The sequence below is a fragment of the Dysidea avara genome, chromosome 8 (genome assembly GCF_963678975.1).
Source record: "Dysidea avara chromosome 8, odDysAvar1.4, whole genome shotgun sequence".
In the NCBI taxonomy this organism is placed as follows: Eukaryota; Metazoa; Porifera; class Demospongiae; order Dictyoceratida; family Dysideidae; genus Dysidea; species Dysidea avara.
In genome coordinates this window covers 11,590,413-11,610,751 of record NC_089279.1, presented here as the reverse complement: position 1 = coordinate 11,610,751, position 20,339 = coordinate 11,590,413, and the positions used below count along the sequence as shown (strand labels likewise).

Here is a 20,339-nt window from a genome sequence, read left to right as displayed (position 1 = left end):
TGGCCAGACCGCTTTTTTCCGTATACTGGGTGGGGGAAAAAAGGGTCTGGTGCAACTCCAATAGCTGTTTACTTCTGAGCCGTCCCCACATTCCGGGGGACGTTAATTGAATAACATTGGTCACAAAGGAGGTGCCATGACGTTAGTAAACTACGAAGTATTCCTACACTCCTGCTCCGGTTGTGAGTCTTGTTACACGATGAGAATTAACTTTCAAGACGCTATAAAAGAGACATCGGAGCAAATTAAGATTCGTTTAAAGGATAAACAGATCTCTAGTTAACTTACTGACGTCATGGCACCTCCTTTGTGACCAATATTATTCAATTAGCGTCCCCGGAATGTGGGGATGACTCAGAAGTAAACAGCTATTGGAGTTGCACCAGACCCTTTTTTCCCCACCCAATATACGGAAAAAGCTGTCTGGCCACGCGAGACTAGGTGAACACGGGAACACGCATACTCATCTGAAAAGGCACCGCGCGCCCCAGCTATATCAATTATCGTCTGAAAAGTGAAGTATCCATTACGCTTCGTTGTCAGCTATGTTCAACCCGTTACACAGTATTTCGAATCAAGAACTGTTCGAAAAGCAACTCTACAATCCACGTATACCAAAAAGAAATCGTGCCGCGCGCCCCAATCATATTAATTATCGTCTGAAAAGTGAAGTATCCATTACGCTTCACTGTAGGCTATGTTCAACTCGTTACACAGCAGTATTGAAAAGCACCACTGCAATCGAAATAGCTACGATGAAAAATACAAACGATTTCCGTTTCGAAGGGAAGCCATTACGTGCTCGCGCCAAATCGACACCTTTCTCTGTCAGCAAAGATGAATGGGACACAAAGGAGGACACTGGTAAGTCCATGAAGAATGCATTGTACGTACTGCGGTATGCCAAAAGGAACCTGTCGGGCCGAAGCGACGTCGAACAGTGAAAAAATCAAGCCTGTAGCTTTAGCCGTTATCGAGTTACGCTTGTCTGAAGGCATCAGTCAATCAGTCAGTCAGTTACTCAGTCAGTCGGTAGAAAATTCTGTTGAATAAATTTTTTTTTAATTCTGTAGCAACTTGTTGAAAGCGTTTCTGGTCGATCTGAAAGCTTGTTTGGGCTTAGTTTTACCTCACCAATACTGCCTCGTCGTCGTATGGGAAAATCGAGGCTGGTTTCTGGTGATATTATTTCGTGAACCACGCCTACTCCTTTGTGGTCCCTACTATACAGTTACTATCGTACTGTAAGATTAATGCTGTTAAGAGGTTTTATTTGGTGCCACGTTATTTAATACTTTGTTCGCGTGTTGTATTTATATCATTTAAAAATATATTGTTTGTGTGCTTTTGTCTTTTGTACGTGGCTAGCTATTTTGTATGTCTATATGTAAGGTGTACTGTTGGGGAAGCAGGCCTAGCCTTTGGTGTCACCCCTCCTCTTTGGCAGGGCCACCCACGGGGGAGGGGCAACTGGGGAATTTTGCCCTGGGCCCCAGCCTGAAAGGGGATCCAGGGGTCCCTTGAATATCTCTTTAAAAGATTTTTTTAAAAATTAATTAGCTAATTAATTTTTTAATCCCAGGCTAGATGTGCTGCCCTTGCCTACCACTCCCAGCACCAAGGAGCAAGTGTGCTGGACAACTGAAAGGAGGACAACTAAAAGTCCCTAGGGCCAGCAATATGGCCCAATTCCGGGGAAGCATTGTTGGAACGATGAAGGATGGATCGTGTTCCCCGGATGCACATTGTAGCAGAACGAAGCAATGAAAAGGACACAACGAATCCACGCCAGAGTGCCACTATTATAAGATGTTGAGCTGTGGCAAGAAAGTAAGTCGGCCAGACGACGATAGAATGTTAGTGCTTCTCTTCCCATTCCGCCGGTTGTGGAAAATACTAAAGGGGTAAAGAAAGCCTAGCTGTTTCACCTCCCGGACACGTTCGCCATACTCTCGCTTCTTCTGTAATTCATGACGACGATATACAAATGGTATGGTGAAGTTACGGTAACTTGGTGTTCCACCCTTACGTCAAGGAAGTTGTCGCCGTCCCCAGAAACCACGTGCATGAATATCTGCCCTGGCATCATCCTGCCGGTTGGCAGACTAGCAACATCTGGACCATAGGCGGCGGAAAGGGGGGCTAGGGGGCTAAAGCCCCCCCCTCAGAATGATACCACGCCGAAGTTATCCTTCTTGGAGTGAGGCTGAAAACCGCGATAAAGATCGAGATACTCTAATAGAGCAGTCACTCTAATAAAGCAGTCACATTATTAGAGCAGTGTGTAGCGAGTTTTGTAAGGATTTTTATGTAGTTTATCAGCTATGAATGTATAGCTGGTGAGGTGGGCAGCTATTGTCAGCTGGTTGCGACTTTTTTTTGTCTCACCATACTAAACCAGAGATTAAGTCTGGGTCAGCCCAGCCCCCCCTCATATCAACGACTTCCTCCGCCCCTGATCTGAACACACCCTTGACATTAAACCTGCCGTAATGTCACGCAAGTCATTGTGTCGCGCCCCGTGTTGACAGACCATGGCATGGTCGATGGTAAAAGATAGTCTCGTGCCCAGACCGCTTTTTTTTCTTTTTGTGTATAGGGGCGGAGAAAAAAAAGGGTCTGGTTGATCTCCAATACATTTTTTGTTCAGCCGAATCTACAACTTTTGGGGATCGTTGACTAGTGGTGCTGAACAGCAAAGGCCTGTTCACGAAGCAACAATAGGAAATACGGCGCGCGTACCTAAAGTTGTACTGTTGATTTCATTTTCGTTTGAACATTCCGTCCGCGCCGTGAATTATTCCGTGGCAGTTTTTTTAGCAACCAGCATCTTACGGATTGATCACAACCACTCATAAGAAATCACTGTGACCATACAGTGGCAAACCTAAGCTGAAGGAAGGTTTGAGCTTCACCTTATACATAACACGGAACTTGTATCGCGGACGGAACTGTTCAAACGGAAATGAAATCAACAATAGCCTTGCCAAGCAGACGCGCGCCGTATTCCTATTGTTGCTTCGTTAACAGGCCTTTGCTGTTCATCACCACTAATCAACGATCCCCAAAAGTTGTAGATCCAGCTGCACAAAAAATGTATTGGAGATCCACCAGACCCTTTTTTCTCCGCCCCCACACAACAGAAAAAAAGTGGTCTGGTCACGAGACTAAGTAAAAGAAGCCCCTCAGACACAGTGACTGGGAACATTCAGTAACTTCCATCCGTAGCGCAGATGGACAGCATCCCAGAACTCTTGTTTGTTAAGATGGAAGCCCTGCTCCTGTAATGGCAGGGCCAGTAACCAGGAAGATGCACCGGGTTCACTGTTCAAATCAACCACCCTTTGAAGTTGGGAAGACTAAAGATGGACCGCTTACATGCATTGCGAGTTCTTCGCCGATTAAGATGAACCTGGGCCTTTGCAGAACGAACATCAGGGGGCTGAGCACAAACTGACTGCTTGATAATCAGATCTTTCAGGGAGGCAGTAATCAGTAGTGATGCATCAAACTGAGAATCAGAAACCTTCGTGGGATTTATGAGCCCTAAACCACCGAAACAACAAGGAAGGGAGAGCAGGTCCCGTTCATCAGCAGAGCAACCAGGGTGTCCAGAAATAGAAGGAAGAAGTTGCATTCGTATGGCATCCCCTAGTGGTTTTAAAAAGAGCTTATATCCGGGACTGTTCTCATCAAATAAACCCATCGTCCAATCAATTCATGAGTGAAGGCACTATAAGCAGCATGTGGACAAGGCAGAAACCTCAGAGACCCAGGACTGCACTTTGTTGGCCACATATTCCTCTGCGAACTCTCTTGATCCCAGCACAGCATCAAGATGTCTTTGGCCACGAGCAGTTATCTGAATGTTGGTATCAGCAAAAAACTTTTGTGCTCGAGTGAGGTGTTCTGGCTTGACAATTAGAATAGTTTTAACAACATTTGTAAAATAGTCATAGGCTGGGCCATAAGATGAAAGTTGCCGCCACCAAGTCAGCAGTGAAGAGAGTGAACCAACAGCACTGGCATCATCAGCAAAGCAAACCTGAGGCATTTCAGTACATAAACGACGAATCAGAGGAACCATAGCCAGTGCATACATGCCTATAGCAAGGGGGTCACCTTGTGTTGTGCCCTTAGTAGATGAAATTTCACCTTCACCCGAGGGGTCCGACACGAAGACCTTAGATTCAATATTAGCTAGATTCAAGCTAAGATTTGGGATTTTGAACAGGATTTGGAAGGATTTGATGTATTTCAAATCTCTTGAAATACCACACAATTCACATAAAATTTAATTTTGCGTGCTGATTAATAACTACTTGTACAATTTTATCTATTAGTAACACAATTACATCCTATAATAGTTTTAAAGCTATTACAACTGATCAGTTTATAATATGCACAATCAACCAGTGCTAAACACAGTACAAAAGCTACTTTACATGGGTCTTGAGTCATTGCTGCATCCTTCGCAGAACCATTGCTCTTTCATATATGTCATCCAACACTTGCATGTTTTGGAGGCATGCTACATGATACCACTTCCTGCACCTGTTGCACTGAACCATTTTTCAACATCTGCAAGTACAATAGACATGAATTATTATAAGCTTTGAATTTTTCCTCTTTGTTCTTGCCACTGGAAATAGTGATATTTCTTTATGCTCAATGCATGCTATAAGATGGTCTCTCATGTTTTGCTGATCATAAACAACAGTAGATGGATCCTGTCCATGTGTCAAGCTAGAAATATATGCACAGGTAAACAGTCCACAATCAGATATTCAACTTCTTCACCTATTATTACTACAGTATCTTCGATGCTACCTTCCTTCTTGAATGCTTGTGTAGCTAATACACTATCATTGGTAACTGATGCAAATGGTTGCTTTAGTCTGACCCTAAACAATCGGTCAGCTGAAATTCTTTCAGTTTCTTAAAATAACCAAATTGCTGTGGTCTTTCTGATTAATATGTTCAGTCCCTTAACATTGACTTCAATAAAATTAATGGTGTATATACATAATTGTGTTGGTCACTCAACAGCTTGGGATTAAATTCTGGGTCCCCGATCTTTTGCTTATGGACAGATGTCATGTTAGATGGTAATTTGTTGACTCGTATTTCCTTGTGTATGAAACAAAGTGTCCAAGGTATCTTCATTCCACCTTGCAGAAGGTCACTGGAAAAACCTTGCCGTCCAGTCACTGTGCAGTAAATGGAGCCATGTTGTTGAATAAACAGTGAGCACAATGCTGATATAAAGCAAGGTATGTGCCCTATTGTTGCTCCATTCTTTATAATTATGGGTAAACACTACAGCGGAACTATCGCCAAAAAAGAATCTGCAATTGGTAGACCATCTTGGTCAATAGGTAAAACAAACCCAACACATCTATCGGTCTCAGGATTGTATTCTACTCTTCCAACCACTCTAGTGGCATCTTCTGCAATGCTTACAATGCTTGGAGCACTATGATTCCTTATGTGAGTTGCTAAATCGTTAAACCTGAAGACACCTTTATCTAGGGTTTTGTATATTGTGCATGAATTGCAGGTTGTACACTCCTAGGTGTGGGTAATCCTTGTTGCATATTTCTTTGAATTAACTCATAGCCAAATGGCCTACTGAATATAAAAAAAGCAATGGTAAATTTTGTGATGACTTCAGTGTGCCTCCTTTGTGTGGGATATGCATGGGTATTTTTCTGAGCATTTAGTATTACCTGCTTTAGTATAGGGGTTAACCCATATCCACAAAATTGATTAGCTTGCAAGTGCTGCTGTATACGTAGCAAATCAGACAACTTTTGATTTTCTCTTACCAGTTTATCAACATAACTTATTACGTGATCATAGTAATCTGTAATGTGCGTTTGACAAGGATCTTCTGATGGATTTCTTTGCTTTCTAGATATATATACAGACATATCTGTATTTAAGTTAACCCCTCCTTTCACTGCAAAGGAGGGGGTCTCCAAAAAACCTGATTGTCATTAGCGTGAGTGTCTTGTTTGCTAGTGTGGTGCTGTATACTTAAGGAAGCACTTAATTCAGCCACTGTACAAGTCTTACTTACAGTAGTGCTTGAATCTTTGGATAACATCTGTTTCAAAGTCTGCTGGTTATCAATTCTGCTTTTAAAACAATTGCGTACATGTTTAGTCCAGTTGGAGAGCTGATAATGGTCATTAACCTTTTTAAGTCGGATAGCTTTATGTTCAGGACAATGCAGACATGCAACTTTCACAGCAAAATTTGTACCTTCCTCATTAACAAGGATTAAATAATGTTTCTCATTCTCAAGATACCTATACTCTTTGTTCTTGGGCTTTTGAGTCCAATCTTTTATAGAATCATGGACCTGGGACGTTATCTCTGCTGCTGTGAGCATTTTGTGTGAGTTGTCAGGATTGGCTTTGAGCCTTTTTGCTGTTGTGATTTGGTCAGTACTTGCATTGAGTGATTGTTTAAGTGAAGAATTTACAGATTCCTTAATATTTTTACAAAATTGCATATTCTATGCCCAGGTGGAAACATGAATGGTAATTCTGGGTGTGTGTTTGAGACTCCTGGTGATACATCTGGGTCATGTTTATGCCTTTGGTCAATGTATTCCTCAATGATACTAATTCAATTACCTTCTTTGTTGCTAGTGTCCATTGACATTATTACCTCTCTTTCATCATAGCCTGCTAAACTGAAGCACTTCACTATATAGGAAGACAATTCTTTCTGCATTATTGCAATGATATCAATATCTGGACCATCACCTTGTATCGTATCATCCCTAGACAAACTCCTGTACAAAAACACAATAGATGAATTAATACATGCAATATGCTTCTATGTTAACATACACGCACACATAATTGTATGTAACTCACATTTCTGCTAAAGATGATGCTGATTGCTCATAGGACAGCTACAATACTTACGATGGTTTGATCTGGAAGATGACAAGAACTTGCAAGTAACTATAGGGACAGATGGATTAATTGGTATAATTGCATCAACATACAAGATGTGAATTATGAATCAGTAGTTTCACTACTTATGCAAAGCTATCAATGATACCCATGCAGAGCATCTCAATAATTAAACAGCTGAGGAGACTCTGGATGTCTATATGTAACACATGCATGTACATGCACATGTTAAATCTTCCTTTTGTGTACTTCTGATGACTGTATATGGTATGGTAATACATGTCAATATCTATTATTGTCATGACTTTGTCCCACTAGCTAGGAATCTGAGGCCATAGGGATGTGCCAATGCTGTGATGCCATCCAGAAACTCAATTTGTACACAGAAAAACTTAATATTGATATCAGAGTATGATAAAGATGTATGATAAAAGCGTACACACAGTTGTACTGTGTAGTGGTTTAGGGCACAAAAGGGCAGCAACTCATGGTAATCCCCTGGGCTAGCTGTACTAATGCTTAACAGTTGCTATTAGTAAGAAAAACAGCCATTGAGCATGTAAACCACAGCCCTTAGGCTCCATCCTTATTCTTTTATGTAACCCAAACTCTATTATTGTTAGCCAAATAGCTAATTATCAAATTTAAGGCCAGGTCAAGTTGCATGCCCGGATCATACAGCGTAAGCTAACAGTCAGAGGATTTCATTATGTATCAGCTGACTGCACACCTCTCAACTCTCACGGTTTCACCGTGAGACTCAAGTTTTTGGGCCTTTTCTCAAGGTCTCACGGTTAGGTGTTAATTTCTCAAGGTCACGCTCCAGATCTCAAGAATTCTCAAGGTTTACGCCTATAAACGAAACTCAAACCCACAATCGAAAACTTTTCGTAAACTTAATATAAGAAATGGTAATCATGTGATAAATATTTAAAATTTATGTCGCTCAAATCTATAAAAGACGAGATCAGATGAGATAAAAGACTGGAGCCAACCTGTAACCCAAGGCTGTATTACTGCATGGTAAGGTGACTTCTCGTTTTTGTTTAGTAGTAAATAAATTTTTCTAGCATTAATCAACTTTGAATGGACTTGGTTATATAATATATCACGTGCCAGATTTGGACCTAGTGATACCTACAATCATCGCATTAAGTCGAATAAGCAGACTTACGATTCATGTGATGCTACACCGTGCTTGGAATTCCAGGTTACTTAGATCCTATGTGTAGATTAACACCATAGAGCATAGAAATAAGCTGCAAATAACAGCAGTATACATGCAGTATAGCTAGTTCGTGCTTGTTGACATTCTTTATTAATAAAATGTGTGTGCGCGTGAGCCCCACTGTTGCATGAGGCCATGCACTTGGGATGTCTCAAGGTAAACTCCAGTTCCAAGTTGAGAGGTCTGTGACTGTGTGATTATGTCGTGATAGCGAGCATGATAACCTTATGGGGTGGCTAAAATACTCGTATTATTAACCCTTGATTATGTTAGCTACTTAAGCTATATAGCTATAGGCGCAACATGCACTACGACTCAGCTAGTACCTCGAGGAAATCCACACCATTTAGATACATGTAGTGCATGTCGCTACACCTCGGGCTACACAATTAAGACATGCAGTGTAGCTCGCCAAGGATGACAGAAGATGACTGACACGTGACGAATCGCAAGGATATAAAGCTAGCTATATACAGCCATAGATACTCTACCCACAGAGTATCTATGATACAGCATAGCTAATTAACAAATTAATTCACCCTATAGCTTGACTGAAGTCTCAGGGAGATGTTGTTATCGCCCAGTGTTATCCGCCCAGTGTTACTATATCACTTCAAATATTGGCAGCGTTATAGGAGACACGACACTCTTTGAGTGCAACTAAACGGAAAATTGTGGAACAAATACAAAAATTTACGGATTTCTTTACGTTGTTGCAATGGATTTAAACACTTGATTCAAGATTTAAGGATTTGATGGGATTGAATCCAAAGAGATGTTAGATTCGGTACGTGTAAACCAAGCCAGGCTGATTTTAGCCGGACGGACGTGACGTCTCTGTCACTGAAGATCCTGACCCCCAAACGCGTACGCTGTTGTACCGTGGCTTAGTTTCTTTTAACGGTACCACCAAAGGTCAGAAAACCATTGCACTTTAACTGTCTGCTCTCGTGTTTTATTAATACTAGAATTGTCACCATGGCAACCCCTCGTACTAAGAGGAAACGACCTCCAATGAACTCTCCAGGTGATACTTCAACAATTTGTCCAATTTGTTTGGATCCTATTATTGATGCCACTGAAGACACAGAGGGGCACGAGGCAATTTACTGTGAAAGTACTTGTAATGCTTGGATCCACCGGCAATGTGCCGGACTCTCACAGACACTGTACAAAATGTTGCAAGAAGGAGAAGATCCTTTTTACTGCCCACACTGTCGTCTAAGCATTCAAGAAAATCAATTGCAAGAATTAAAATCTACCATTGATAATCTCACTCAAGAAGTGACAGCTCTGAAAGTTCCAGCATCTCCAATCAACGAGGTTATTAACCCTCAAGGCTCTTCCCCTAAGTCACAACTGGACACACAGTCAAATCCTGTTGTGTCTGTCACCAACAGGCAGACACAGTCAGCAACGACCGCTAAAAAGTTTGACAAGGCAGATGATAAAGCACAAGGAGATCGCAAGTTTAATGTAGTAATTTACGGAATAAATGAATGTAGTAAGGGAACTCCTAGGAATGAACGGCTCACTCACGACTTAGATAAAGTTACATCCATTGTTACAGAAGGTGAAAACTCCATCAATCCCCTATCTATTCGTGATCTACTGAGACTGGGAAAGTATCGTGACCAATCTACAAAACCACGCCCAATACTAGTTAGACTAACCCGAACCATTGATGTATCACTGCTCTTATCTAAAGCTAAATCACTTTCTAAAGATATCAGAATCAAACCAGACATGTCACAAGAAGAAAGACTAATTGAGTCACTTCTTCTAAAAGAGAGGTGGTCTCTAATCCAAAGTGGTATTGAGCGTAAAGTCATTAGAATTCGTTATAACAAGATCTTTGTCCAGAACAAACTACATGACCAAATCATTAACTCCTCATTCATCCTTTCCCAATCTCCACAAACTGAAACTGCAATGGAGTCCTCCAACAATTGACTAGTTCCTGGTACACCCTACAACACTTCTCTTAACTTAATAAATGATTCAAATGCTTTTACCAATGATAACTCTGACATAATTTCTAGTGACGTCAATACTGGAAACAGCATTAATAACTTACATGATTTCAATCAACATTCTATCCCACATGACACTCAACCAAATGATCTGCACATTTGCTTAATGAATACCAGAAGTCTTGTCAACAAACTATCCAATTTCCAATCTTTTATTTGTTCATCTGATTTTAGCATTTTGTGTATCACTGAGACTTGGTTATCTAAAGATATATTTGACAATGAAATAATACCCAGTGGCTATACCATTTATCGTAAAGATAGAGATTCTAGAGGTGGGGGTGTTTTACTTGCTGTAAAGGATAACATCACTAGTAGTCAATTGTCATCCCCACCTCATGTTGAAATTCTAACTGTTCTCATCTCTACATCAAATCCATTTATAATCAGTGTTGTTTACATTCCTCCAAACTCTTCTGATACTTACCATGAATTGCTGCATAGTTAATTGGCTTTAGAGTAATCAAAGATAACTGGTGGAGTGTGTGAGGGTATATGGTCTGCATGTGACTTAATACTTAAAGTGACAATAAAGTGATCAGATGATATCGGTTGGTAATGGGGATGAATAGATATGTTGTACACAATATCTTCATTGTTAGTGATTATTAAGTCCAGAGTATTTCCTTGATTGTGGGTTGGCTCATCAACCAGTTGAAAGAGATTTAGCTGAAACAGTAAGTCACAAAATTTGTTAGATTTTGGTGAGGAACCACTATAAGTGGCCCAGTTGACATCAAGGAGATTGAAGTCTCCCAAGAGAATAATTGGACTTGATTCGTTGACTAGGTCGGTAAGGTATCCTGGCCTCATCAATTATCTATCTCATATTGACTATACTACCTGTGAACAACTATCTGACATAGACTCTATCTGGCTCTTTATCAAGAACAATATCACTAGGGGAACGGACCTGTTTATTCCCAAAATTAGAACCAGCTCTTCTCAGTTTCCTAAATGGTACACTTCAAATATACGTCATCAGATTAAGTGTCTTCGGACTCTACGAAAGAAATACAAATCTCATCCTACTGATCACAATTTGAATCATATAAAAACAGCAGAAGATAACCTCCAAAACAGCATCCAACAAGCCAAGGCCAACTTTGAAGCAAATCTAGTCCACAATTTTGCCTTCAGTAATGACTCAAAAATATATCAGCATGTAAGAAACATCACTAAATCTGCTTCTATCCCTGCTACAGTCTTCTTTGATGATAGTTCTGCCACCAATGACATTGATAAAGCTACTTTGTTCAACAAGTACTTTTACTCTGTGTTCTCTCAGAGTACCTACTCCTTACCTCTATTTGAGGACATGCCTTCTACAAATTCTACCATTGACTCCATCAATATCACTGAAGACGAAGTCCACACTGCTTTACTATCTCTTGACTCTTCAAAGGCAACTGGTATTGATGGAATTAGTCCTGCTGTCCTAAAAAATTGTGCCATTGTTTTAATCAAACCTTTACACTATTTATTTTCATATGCCATTTACCATTGTTGTCTTTCTTCCGAATGGCAGATACATTGCATCACCCCTATTTTCAAAGCTGGCAACAAAAATTGTGTTACTAATTACAGACCTATATCCCTACTCTGCATTGTGTCCAAGGTACTCGAACATATTATTCATGAAAAAGTTACAAAATCTATTTCTAGTCGTATCTCTACCTCACAATTTGGATTCATGAAAGGGCGCTCAACTTTGCAACAACTTCTTATCTTCCTCAAAGATATTTATGAGCACAAAACCCAAACAGACGTAATCTATTTAGATTTTTCCAAAGCTTTCGACCGAGTTCCTCACAATGAACTACTCTTAAAATTGTGGCAAATTGGCATTACTGGCAACTTGTGGTGGTGGTTCAAATCATATCTCTATAATAGATACCAATGTGTACGACTCAATGGTTCCTACTCAACTCTACTTCCAGTTTTATCAGGTGTGCCCCAGGGGAGCATCCTTGGCCCACTTTTGTTCTTAGTTTTCATCAACGATTTGTATCTATCCATTCATCACTCCAATGCTTTATCTTTTGCAGATGATACTAAATGCTATAAACTCATCTTTGAACTACTTGATTCCATCAAACTCCAGGATGACCTCAACTCCTTATTTGACTGGTCTCAAGACTCAAACCTATCTTTTAGCACTAAGAAATTTATTCACCTCTCCTTTAATACAAAGTTCCCAACTTCTTACAACATTGACGACTCCTCAATAATATCTAGTAACACCCATCGTGACCTTGGTATCATTCTATCTACTGACCTGTCCTGGAGAAACCACTATCACCACATTTCATCCAAAGCTTATTGAACCCTAGGATTGCTTAGACGTACATTCAGCCATTCTATTAACACTACAACTAAAAGAACTCTGTACATAGCACTAGTAAGGTCTCAGCTTCTGTATTGTTCCCCATTGTGGCATCCCTACCTTATCCAAGATATCTCTGCTCTTGAAAGAATACAGCGCCGAGCTACCAAATACATCCTCAATGATCATGTTTCTGATTATAAAACTCGCCTTATTAAGCTCAACCTACTACCATTAATGTATATTTATGACCAGTGTGACATTCTGTTTTTCATAAAATCAATTCAAAATCCATCTGATCATTTCAACATCCAGACCTTCATCAAATTCTGTCATCATTCTACTAGGTCTTCTTCCAGTAACAAACTTGAACATGTTTTTACATCATCTAATCAACAAAAAAACTTCTACTTCAACAGACTTCCTCGAACCTTCAACAGCTTGCCAGTAATTGACCTAACTCAACCCTTTGTTACCATTAAATTTCAACTAACTAAAATCCTATGGCAGCATTTTACAAGAAACTTCGATCCAGACAACCAGCATAGTTTCCATTTTACATGTCCTTGTAGCATCTGCTCCAAACATCCCAAGCCACCTAACTTTAATGCATTCAGCAGCTAATTGTAATTATATAAGTAATGATAAGTACTTAATTTAAGTTATGGGATCTGGTACTTACCAGATTACCTTTAGTGCAATTGTATATAAACTCACTTTTATTGTTGTACAACCATGTACAGCTGTAACATTGCACTATAAAGCTAATAATTGAAAAAAAAAATTGTGTCGGACCCCTCGCCTTCACCAACAACAAAAAGACGAACCGGGACACGATTAGTATTCTGCAGGATGGTAGAAAATGATGGATAAAACTTGGAAATATTGTGAAGTGCAGCGTGACGATTGACACAGTTAAATGCATTAGTAGCATCAACAAGAAGAGCAGCTTCACTTGTGGCAGCCCCAAACAATTCCTTCATTGTATGAACTGCTGCTGTTTAAAAGATCGATATACTCTAATAGAGCAGTCAGATCTTGATACTCTAATAGAGCAGTCACAGTATTCATCAGAGGAGCAGTGTAACAAGCTTATAAATGAGGATAATATATAGTTGGTGAGGGCAGCTATTGTCGGTGTCAGCATGTAATGACCTTTTTTTTGGTCTTTGACTTATAGCTAGGCTGAAGTTGTGCATTCAGAGTGGAACCCTCCTATACCCTGGGGCCCCACTTTAACTTTTTTCCCTGGGCCCCTTAATTTCTCTGGGCGACCCTGCTCTTTGGATACATTAGATAATAAATAAACAAATACTTAGGTCATAGATATACTAACCCCTTGGGTGCACCAGCAGACAGCACCCACTCCTCTACAATTCACAATAGAGCAATACTTGAACATGGCTAAATGATCAATCAAAGCAATTCAGCGGTGTACTGAAAGAGGGATGGGGCTTAAACCAAGGGAATTTGTCCTCTCCCCAGTCACTACCTCTCCCATAGATACTTTAATAGAACAGTCAAATACTTGCGTCATCTGATAAATGCGCAACTTACTAATGGAAACCAGGCACCACTGTCACTGATGCAACTCATCTTTAATAAAAGCCACTCAGAAAACATATATTTTAGGCTATATAATTTAATCATTAGTTTCTCATCCACTAAATCAATGTGGGTTGGCAGAATTTTATACACTAGATGGCAAGAATATAGATTTTTAAGACTGGTCTAGCCAGCTACTAACTTACAGTGGCTGCAATCATCATATATACAAAAAAATTCATTGATGCAGAAAGAATACCAGTGAGGCGAGCAGGAATAAGACACGAATTATTAAGTTTATGTGGTCTTACTAGTACAACTTAGAGGTATTTTGCACACTACTCTATTCATTGTTAAACGTGTCTATAACTACACCCCCAGACTCCTTTGTTCATGTATTCTTACTACCCTTGTACATCCCCACTTTCCAAACCTTGGAACTTTTGAATGGTGATGATTGTTTGCTAAAAATTATAGTTTTGCTGGCATCAGGACCTTCCCACACAACTAGAGCTTTCTGTTTCATATTGCATAATATAATAGCAAGATCTGGAGTCTCCATTGCAGCCTTTGGAATTGTGGTTGAAGGTGATCTACTGGCTGTAAGTTTTGCAGGTCAAAAAAGTATTGAAAATACTTGATTGATTTGATCTGATTATGACCTTACAGTACTGATACAGCTGCAGGTATACAATGTTGATCACATGTCCACTAACCTCAGACCACCATCTCCAGCTGCAGTCAGCTTGATAACATAAACAGAACAAAATGGCAATCCATTTAAATATTCTAGCCTTTATGAAACACTTAAAATCAGTGTATTGGGTTACTATCCCACTTCTGTATAAAGAACTTATGGTCCTCTTATTCCCCATGGATACGTATTTATAATAATATTATGATTGTATCAGTATAAAAACTACAGTTTGGACAATACTTCAAGGCCTTATATCACAGTTAGTTTCAAAACTTGGTCACCAGACTGATTGCATGATTTTAACTGAATGCATAGTACATGCATGCATACTGGTTTATATGTGACCGGATTTGACAAAACCAGGCTTTCACACACATCCATTTCTTCAACTTTAACCGCTTGTAACTTGACCTCTCAGTAAGCTATTGACCTACAATTTTCACAAAAGTGTTTCACTGCATTAAATAATAACAGGTCAAACTTTGAAAGTGATAGCTTACTCCTATACTGAGTTATGGTCCTTTAAAGTCGCAAATTTGGATGTGTGTGGAAGCCTGGTTTTGTCAAATCCGGTCACATATGGTGACACATGAGGATAGTTATATCATAATAGGTAACTGGACCTGCGAAATTGGGAATATGGGCACAAACTACACCCCATCACATAATAGATCATATTGCAGTACTGGAGTAGCATATATCTAATCCAAAACATTTAGAAAGATCAGCCAGAAGAAGTCACCTTGTAGAGAGTTCAGTTACAAAGAAACCACCATGTAGAGAGTTCAGCTATAAACTAGTGACCTTGTAGAGACATCAGTTAGAAGAAGTTACCTTGTGGAGAGTTCAGCTACAAAGAAACCATTCTGTAAAGAACTCAGCTGCAAACAAATCACCTGTACAGAATTCAGCTACAAACAAATCACCGTGTAGAAAGATCAGCTAGAAGAAGTTACCTTGTAGAGAGTTCAGTTACAAAGAAACCGCCATGTAGAGAATTCAGCTACAACAAATCACACTGTAGAGAGATCAGCTAGAAGAAATTGCCTAGTAGACAGTTCAGCTACAAAGATACCAGGGTAGTGCTAAAAGCCGGAATGGAATGGAACGGAACCAATTAGGGCGCGCGCCAAGTAGAAAAATCGTTTGAGACGGATTTTGCATCGTTTCCTACTGCCACATAGTGACTAGAATTGTGCTAGAGTTGATTTCCTTCTACTTATATGTAAGCTAGAAATCGCGCTCTCGAAGTTTCTATTTAATGCCCGCCACGTGGCATGTTGTGCTCTTACCATTCCATCAGATTCTGTTTAATCCTGATGTAGAATTGCTTCCTTATCATTGTAAAAGGTAAACTACTGTAGTATTTTCATGTTATAGTCGTGTCCAACTCTTTAGTAACAGCGAGGATGGTTTTCTGAAGTCTGCCAGCATGGGCAATAATTTACGAGAGTTAACCACAGTGCATGTTAGTGGCTGTGAATTATATGCTTATAGTGCTTACAAAATAATAGTTTAGCAGGTTAAATGATAGTTTTTCAGTGTAGGTAATTGCAAAACGCTTTCGTGCAGTAAGCATTAAATAGAAACTTCAAGCGAGCGATTTCTAGCATACCTACAAGTAGAAGAAAACTAACTTCAGCACAATTCTAGTCACTACGTAATGGTAAGAAATGGTATACAATCTGCAAAAACGATTTATTAACTTGGCGCGCGCCCCGTTCCATTCCGTTCCGGCTTTTAGCACTACCCAGGAAACCACCACGTAGAGAGTTCAGCTGCAAAGAAATCACCCTGTAGAAAATTCAGCCACAAACAAATTGCCCTGTAGAAAGATCAGTTAGAAGAAGTTACCTTGTAGATAGTTCAGCTACAAAGAAACCATTCTGTAAAGAGCTCAGCTGCAAACAAATCACCTGTACAGAATTCAGCTACAAAAAAATTACCCTGTAGAGAGATCAGCTAGAAGAAGTTACCTTGTAGATAGTTCAGCTACAAACAAATCATCCTGTAGAGAGATCAGCTAGAAGAAGTTACCTTGTAGATCATTCAGCTACAAACAATTCACCCAGTAGAGAGAGAAGCTAGAAGAAGTCACCTTGTAGAGTGTTCACTTACAAAGAAACCACCATGGAAAGTTCTGTAATAAATATATGTATTATATATATATATATATATATATATATATATATATATATAATTTGTACATTTACTGATAAAATCAGAAATATTTAAAGTACATCTGCTTCATCTTTTCTTCTTCCTGTGGTAAAGAAAAAAAGATGTGTTAAAAAAGTCCCAAAGCCAGCCATAGGCCAGCTTTGGGGTATACAAATACAAAAAGAAATGAAATCTAATCCAAAACAGCCAAGCTGTAAAAAAAGAGTACGGCCCTCAAAAAGGCTATGGTGAAAAAAGATGTGAAATCCAAGGTGGCGGCCAAGAAATGGCTGTGATGGTAGATTAATGGTAAAAATTTTAATAACGACAATTTTGGTGCCGCTTGGTCAATTGGCACAAAATTCACCTGAATTGTCGTTATTAAAATTTTTACCATTAATCTACCATCACAGCAATTTCTTGGCCGCCACCTTGGATTTCACATCTTTTTTCACCATAGCCTTTGTGAGGGCCACACTCTTTTTTTACAGCTTGGCGGGTGATTTGTTTGTAGCTGAACTCTCTACAAGGAAACTTCTTCTAGCTGATCTCTCTACAGGGAGATTTGTTTGTAGCTGAACTCTCTACAGGTGATTTGTCTGCAGCTGAACTCTCTACATGATGGTTTCTTTGTAGCTGATCTCTCTACAAGGTAACTTCTTCTAGCTGATCTCTCTACAGGGTGATTTGTTTGTAGCTGAATTCTGTATATTGGTGATTTTTTTTGCAGCTGAGCTCTTTACAGAATGGTTTCTTTGTAGCTGAACTCTCTACAAGGTAACTTCTTCTAGCTGATCTCTCTATAGGGTCACTAGTTTGTAGTTGAATTCTCTACATGGTGGTATCTTTGTAACTGAACTCTCTACAAGGTAACTCTTTCTAGCTGATCTTTCTACACGGTGATTTGTTTGTAGCTGAATTCTGTACAGGTGATTTGTTTGCAGCTGAGCTTTTTACAGAATGGTTTCTTTGTAGCTGAACTCTCTACAAGGTAACTTCTTCTAGCTGATGTCTCTACAACATCACTAGTTTGTAGCTGAACTCTCTTCATGGTGGTTTCTTTGTAACTGAACTCTCTACAAGGTGACTTCTTCTAGCTGATCTTTATATACGGTGATTTGTTTGTAGCTGAACTCTCTGCAAGATAACTTCTTCTACCTGATCTCTCTACAGGGCGATTTGTTTGTAGCTGAACTCTCTACATGGTGGTTTCTTTGTAGCTGATCTCTATACAGGTTACTTGTTTCTAGCTGATCTCTTGAATTCTCTTCAGGGTGACTGCTCTATTAGAGTATCTCGATCTCGCACTTGCTATATCAAGTTGGATTTCGTGTTATAACTCCGTGGCTTTATGTCTGATTCTTCTACACCATTGAAGAGCCTTTCTAAGATGATTACTCCATCTGTACAGCGATTTTCAAAGCATTAACCCAAGCGGTTTATCTGATAGGCGTGGCAAGCAGTCGTTTTTTATTAGCTAATCTCGATTGCGTAGTTGTTACATAGTGTTAGTTTTTTCGTTGTATCTTCCTAGTGTTTAGCTCGATTTCTTTCAAACCACAAACGGTTTAAGGTTCAATAATTAATCTATTCACCCACCGAGTTTCAGCTTCTTCCCATACGCGGTTTACCCTGTAGGCGTGACAACATATTGGTGTTATTTTTCGTGAATAATCGCTCATAACTCTTTGCCTGTTTATCGTATTCCAGCCAAAGTTGGTACCGAGATATGCCTTTATACTCCCCTTCTGTGTGCCAAATTGAAAGGCAATCAGATATGGCGTTCGCGTTTTATAGCAGTTTTTGTAAGTGTGCGAAAAGAGGAAGAAAAAAAAGAAATGAAACGAAGAAACTAAGCCAATTTTTGAAGTCGCATATCTCGAGGGTGGGGACTATTCTACGGAACGGAAAGGAACGGAACGGAACGGAATGATGGACTAAACTGCGGAACGGAATGCTTTCTCAGATTGAAGCTTGCAGCTTACCATTGCTGTACAAGTTATCAGTGGCACTTCCAGCAGGTAATCAAACGTACCCCAAGAAAGATAAAACGAATTTAAGGATCGATTGTGGGTTCTTGTTGGTTGTCATTAGTAACGAAGTACTAATTGTGGGAATAGCTGACTCAGTGATTTCATCTTCGGATATATCAAGTAGGGAACTTAATGCATGACTTTTTTTTACTAGTATGCGAGTTATTTTTACTTACTTGACTTTAGAATGTACAGTCTGAGGCCCAGCCTTTCTAATCGGCATAAATCAGTATGTGTATAGCTACACTACAAAGGGAAAAAGTATGGTGACAAGCTGAATCAACTCAGTCTAAGTAGAATCTAAAGGAATTTTGTGCAGTGTGTGAGGAGCAAACATTCAGATACCTCTAGGAGGCTATATTGTGTGAACATCAGTGATTCATTAACAGAGTAGTGGACTATTGTCAGATATCTCAGCCTGAGTACTGAGTTGAATTCTGGATGGGGCCTATTTTACAGAATGGAGTGCTTTCTGAATCAATTTGCAGCTTGGCTAGCTGCTATCATTGCTGAAATTGCATTTTATCAGTGGAACCTCCAGGAAAATGGAATAGGATAATTATAAAACATTAATTAAGTGATTGTTTAGGTAATCATGACTTTATTCAGTCTAATAAACAGAATATATGGTTGATTGAGTGAGGTATCACTTTCAGAGTGTTCAGACGACCAGTGATGAGATGCATGGATTCATCGAATTTTTGTTGTGGTTGGAGACATTAAATATCCAAAAGCAATCTGACTGTATAATATTAATTCACTTTCTTTATATTTTCTCAATTTTGAGCCTGTATACAAATAATTGAATTTTCCTTGTCAATAGAAATCCTAGAATAAGATGGGAGAGAAACTTATCTTTGTTTACCTATACTGTACAACCAAGAGTTCATAATACTGATTTGTATGGGGGAGAGCGTCTAACTCTCAGTATGGCCTGTACAAAACACCCTGCGTAAAGTTCACCTTTCATCAAATCAACACCTTTACTGGGGGATAGAAAACTGTTGATTAGAGTTGCTGAAGAAGGTAAAGCCTTTGTTCTGAAATAAGGCCGAGGTGTTACTTTAAGCAGGGTGTTTGGTGAATGCATTCAAGTTAGACACTCCCCACCTTATTATGAACTCTTGGTACAACTTCAAAGGAAATGAAGAAAGCATACAGATGAATCAATAAAATCACTACAGTAAGGTGAATTACAGACTAGTGAGATCTTGGTTAATTAATGACAGTGGTTGGAGATTAAGTGTGGTAGCTTCTTGCTCTTGAATATGTTGCAAAGTGGAAGTACAAATCAAAATGGGATATCAATTTCATTACGAAAAATTTGTATACATAAATAATCTAGCATTATTATTTCATTTGTCCTCCACTTAAACATGCTACAA

The 20,339-nt window shown here is 39.4% G+C and overlaps 1 protein-coding gene across 1 annotated transcript; it reads left to right on the top strand.

Annotated features, from left to right (window-relative positions):
* Positions 1 to 9,050: 9,050 nt before the first annotated feature.
* On the top strand, positions 9,051 to 10,677 carry LOC136264397 (uncharacterized). Its single transcript, XM_066059125.1, has 2 exons — positions 9,051 to 9,075; positions 9,129 to 10,677. Exon 2 carries the CDS (start codon positions 9,139 to 9,141, stop codon positions 10,111 to 10,113), a length of 975 nt encoding a protein of 324 aa, XP_065915197.1. The 5' UTR covers positions 9,051 to 9,075; positions 9,129 to 9,138; the 3' UTR covers positions 10,114 to 10,677.
* Positions 10,678 to 20,339: the final 9,662 nt, after the last annotated feature.

Bases quoted from the DNA above. Each gene is read 5' to 3' on its own strand.
- LOC136264397 (XM_066059125.1), top strand. From the start codon at position 9,139: ATGGCAACCCCTCGTACTAAGAGGAAACGACCTCCAATGAACTCTCCA.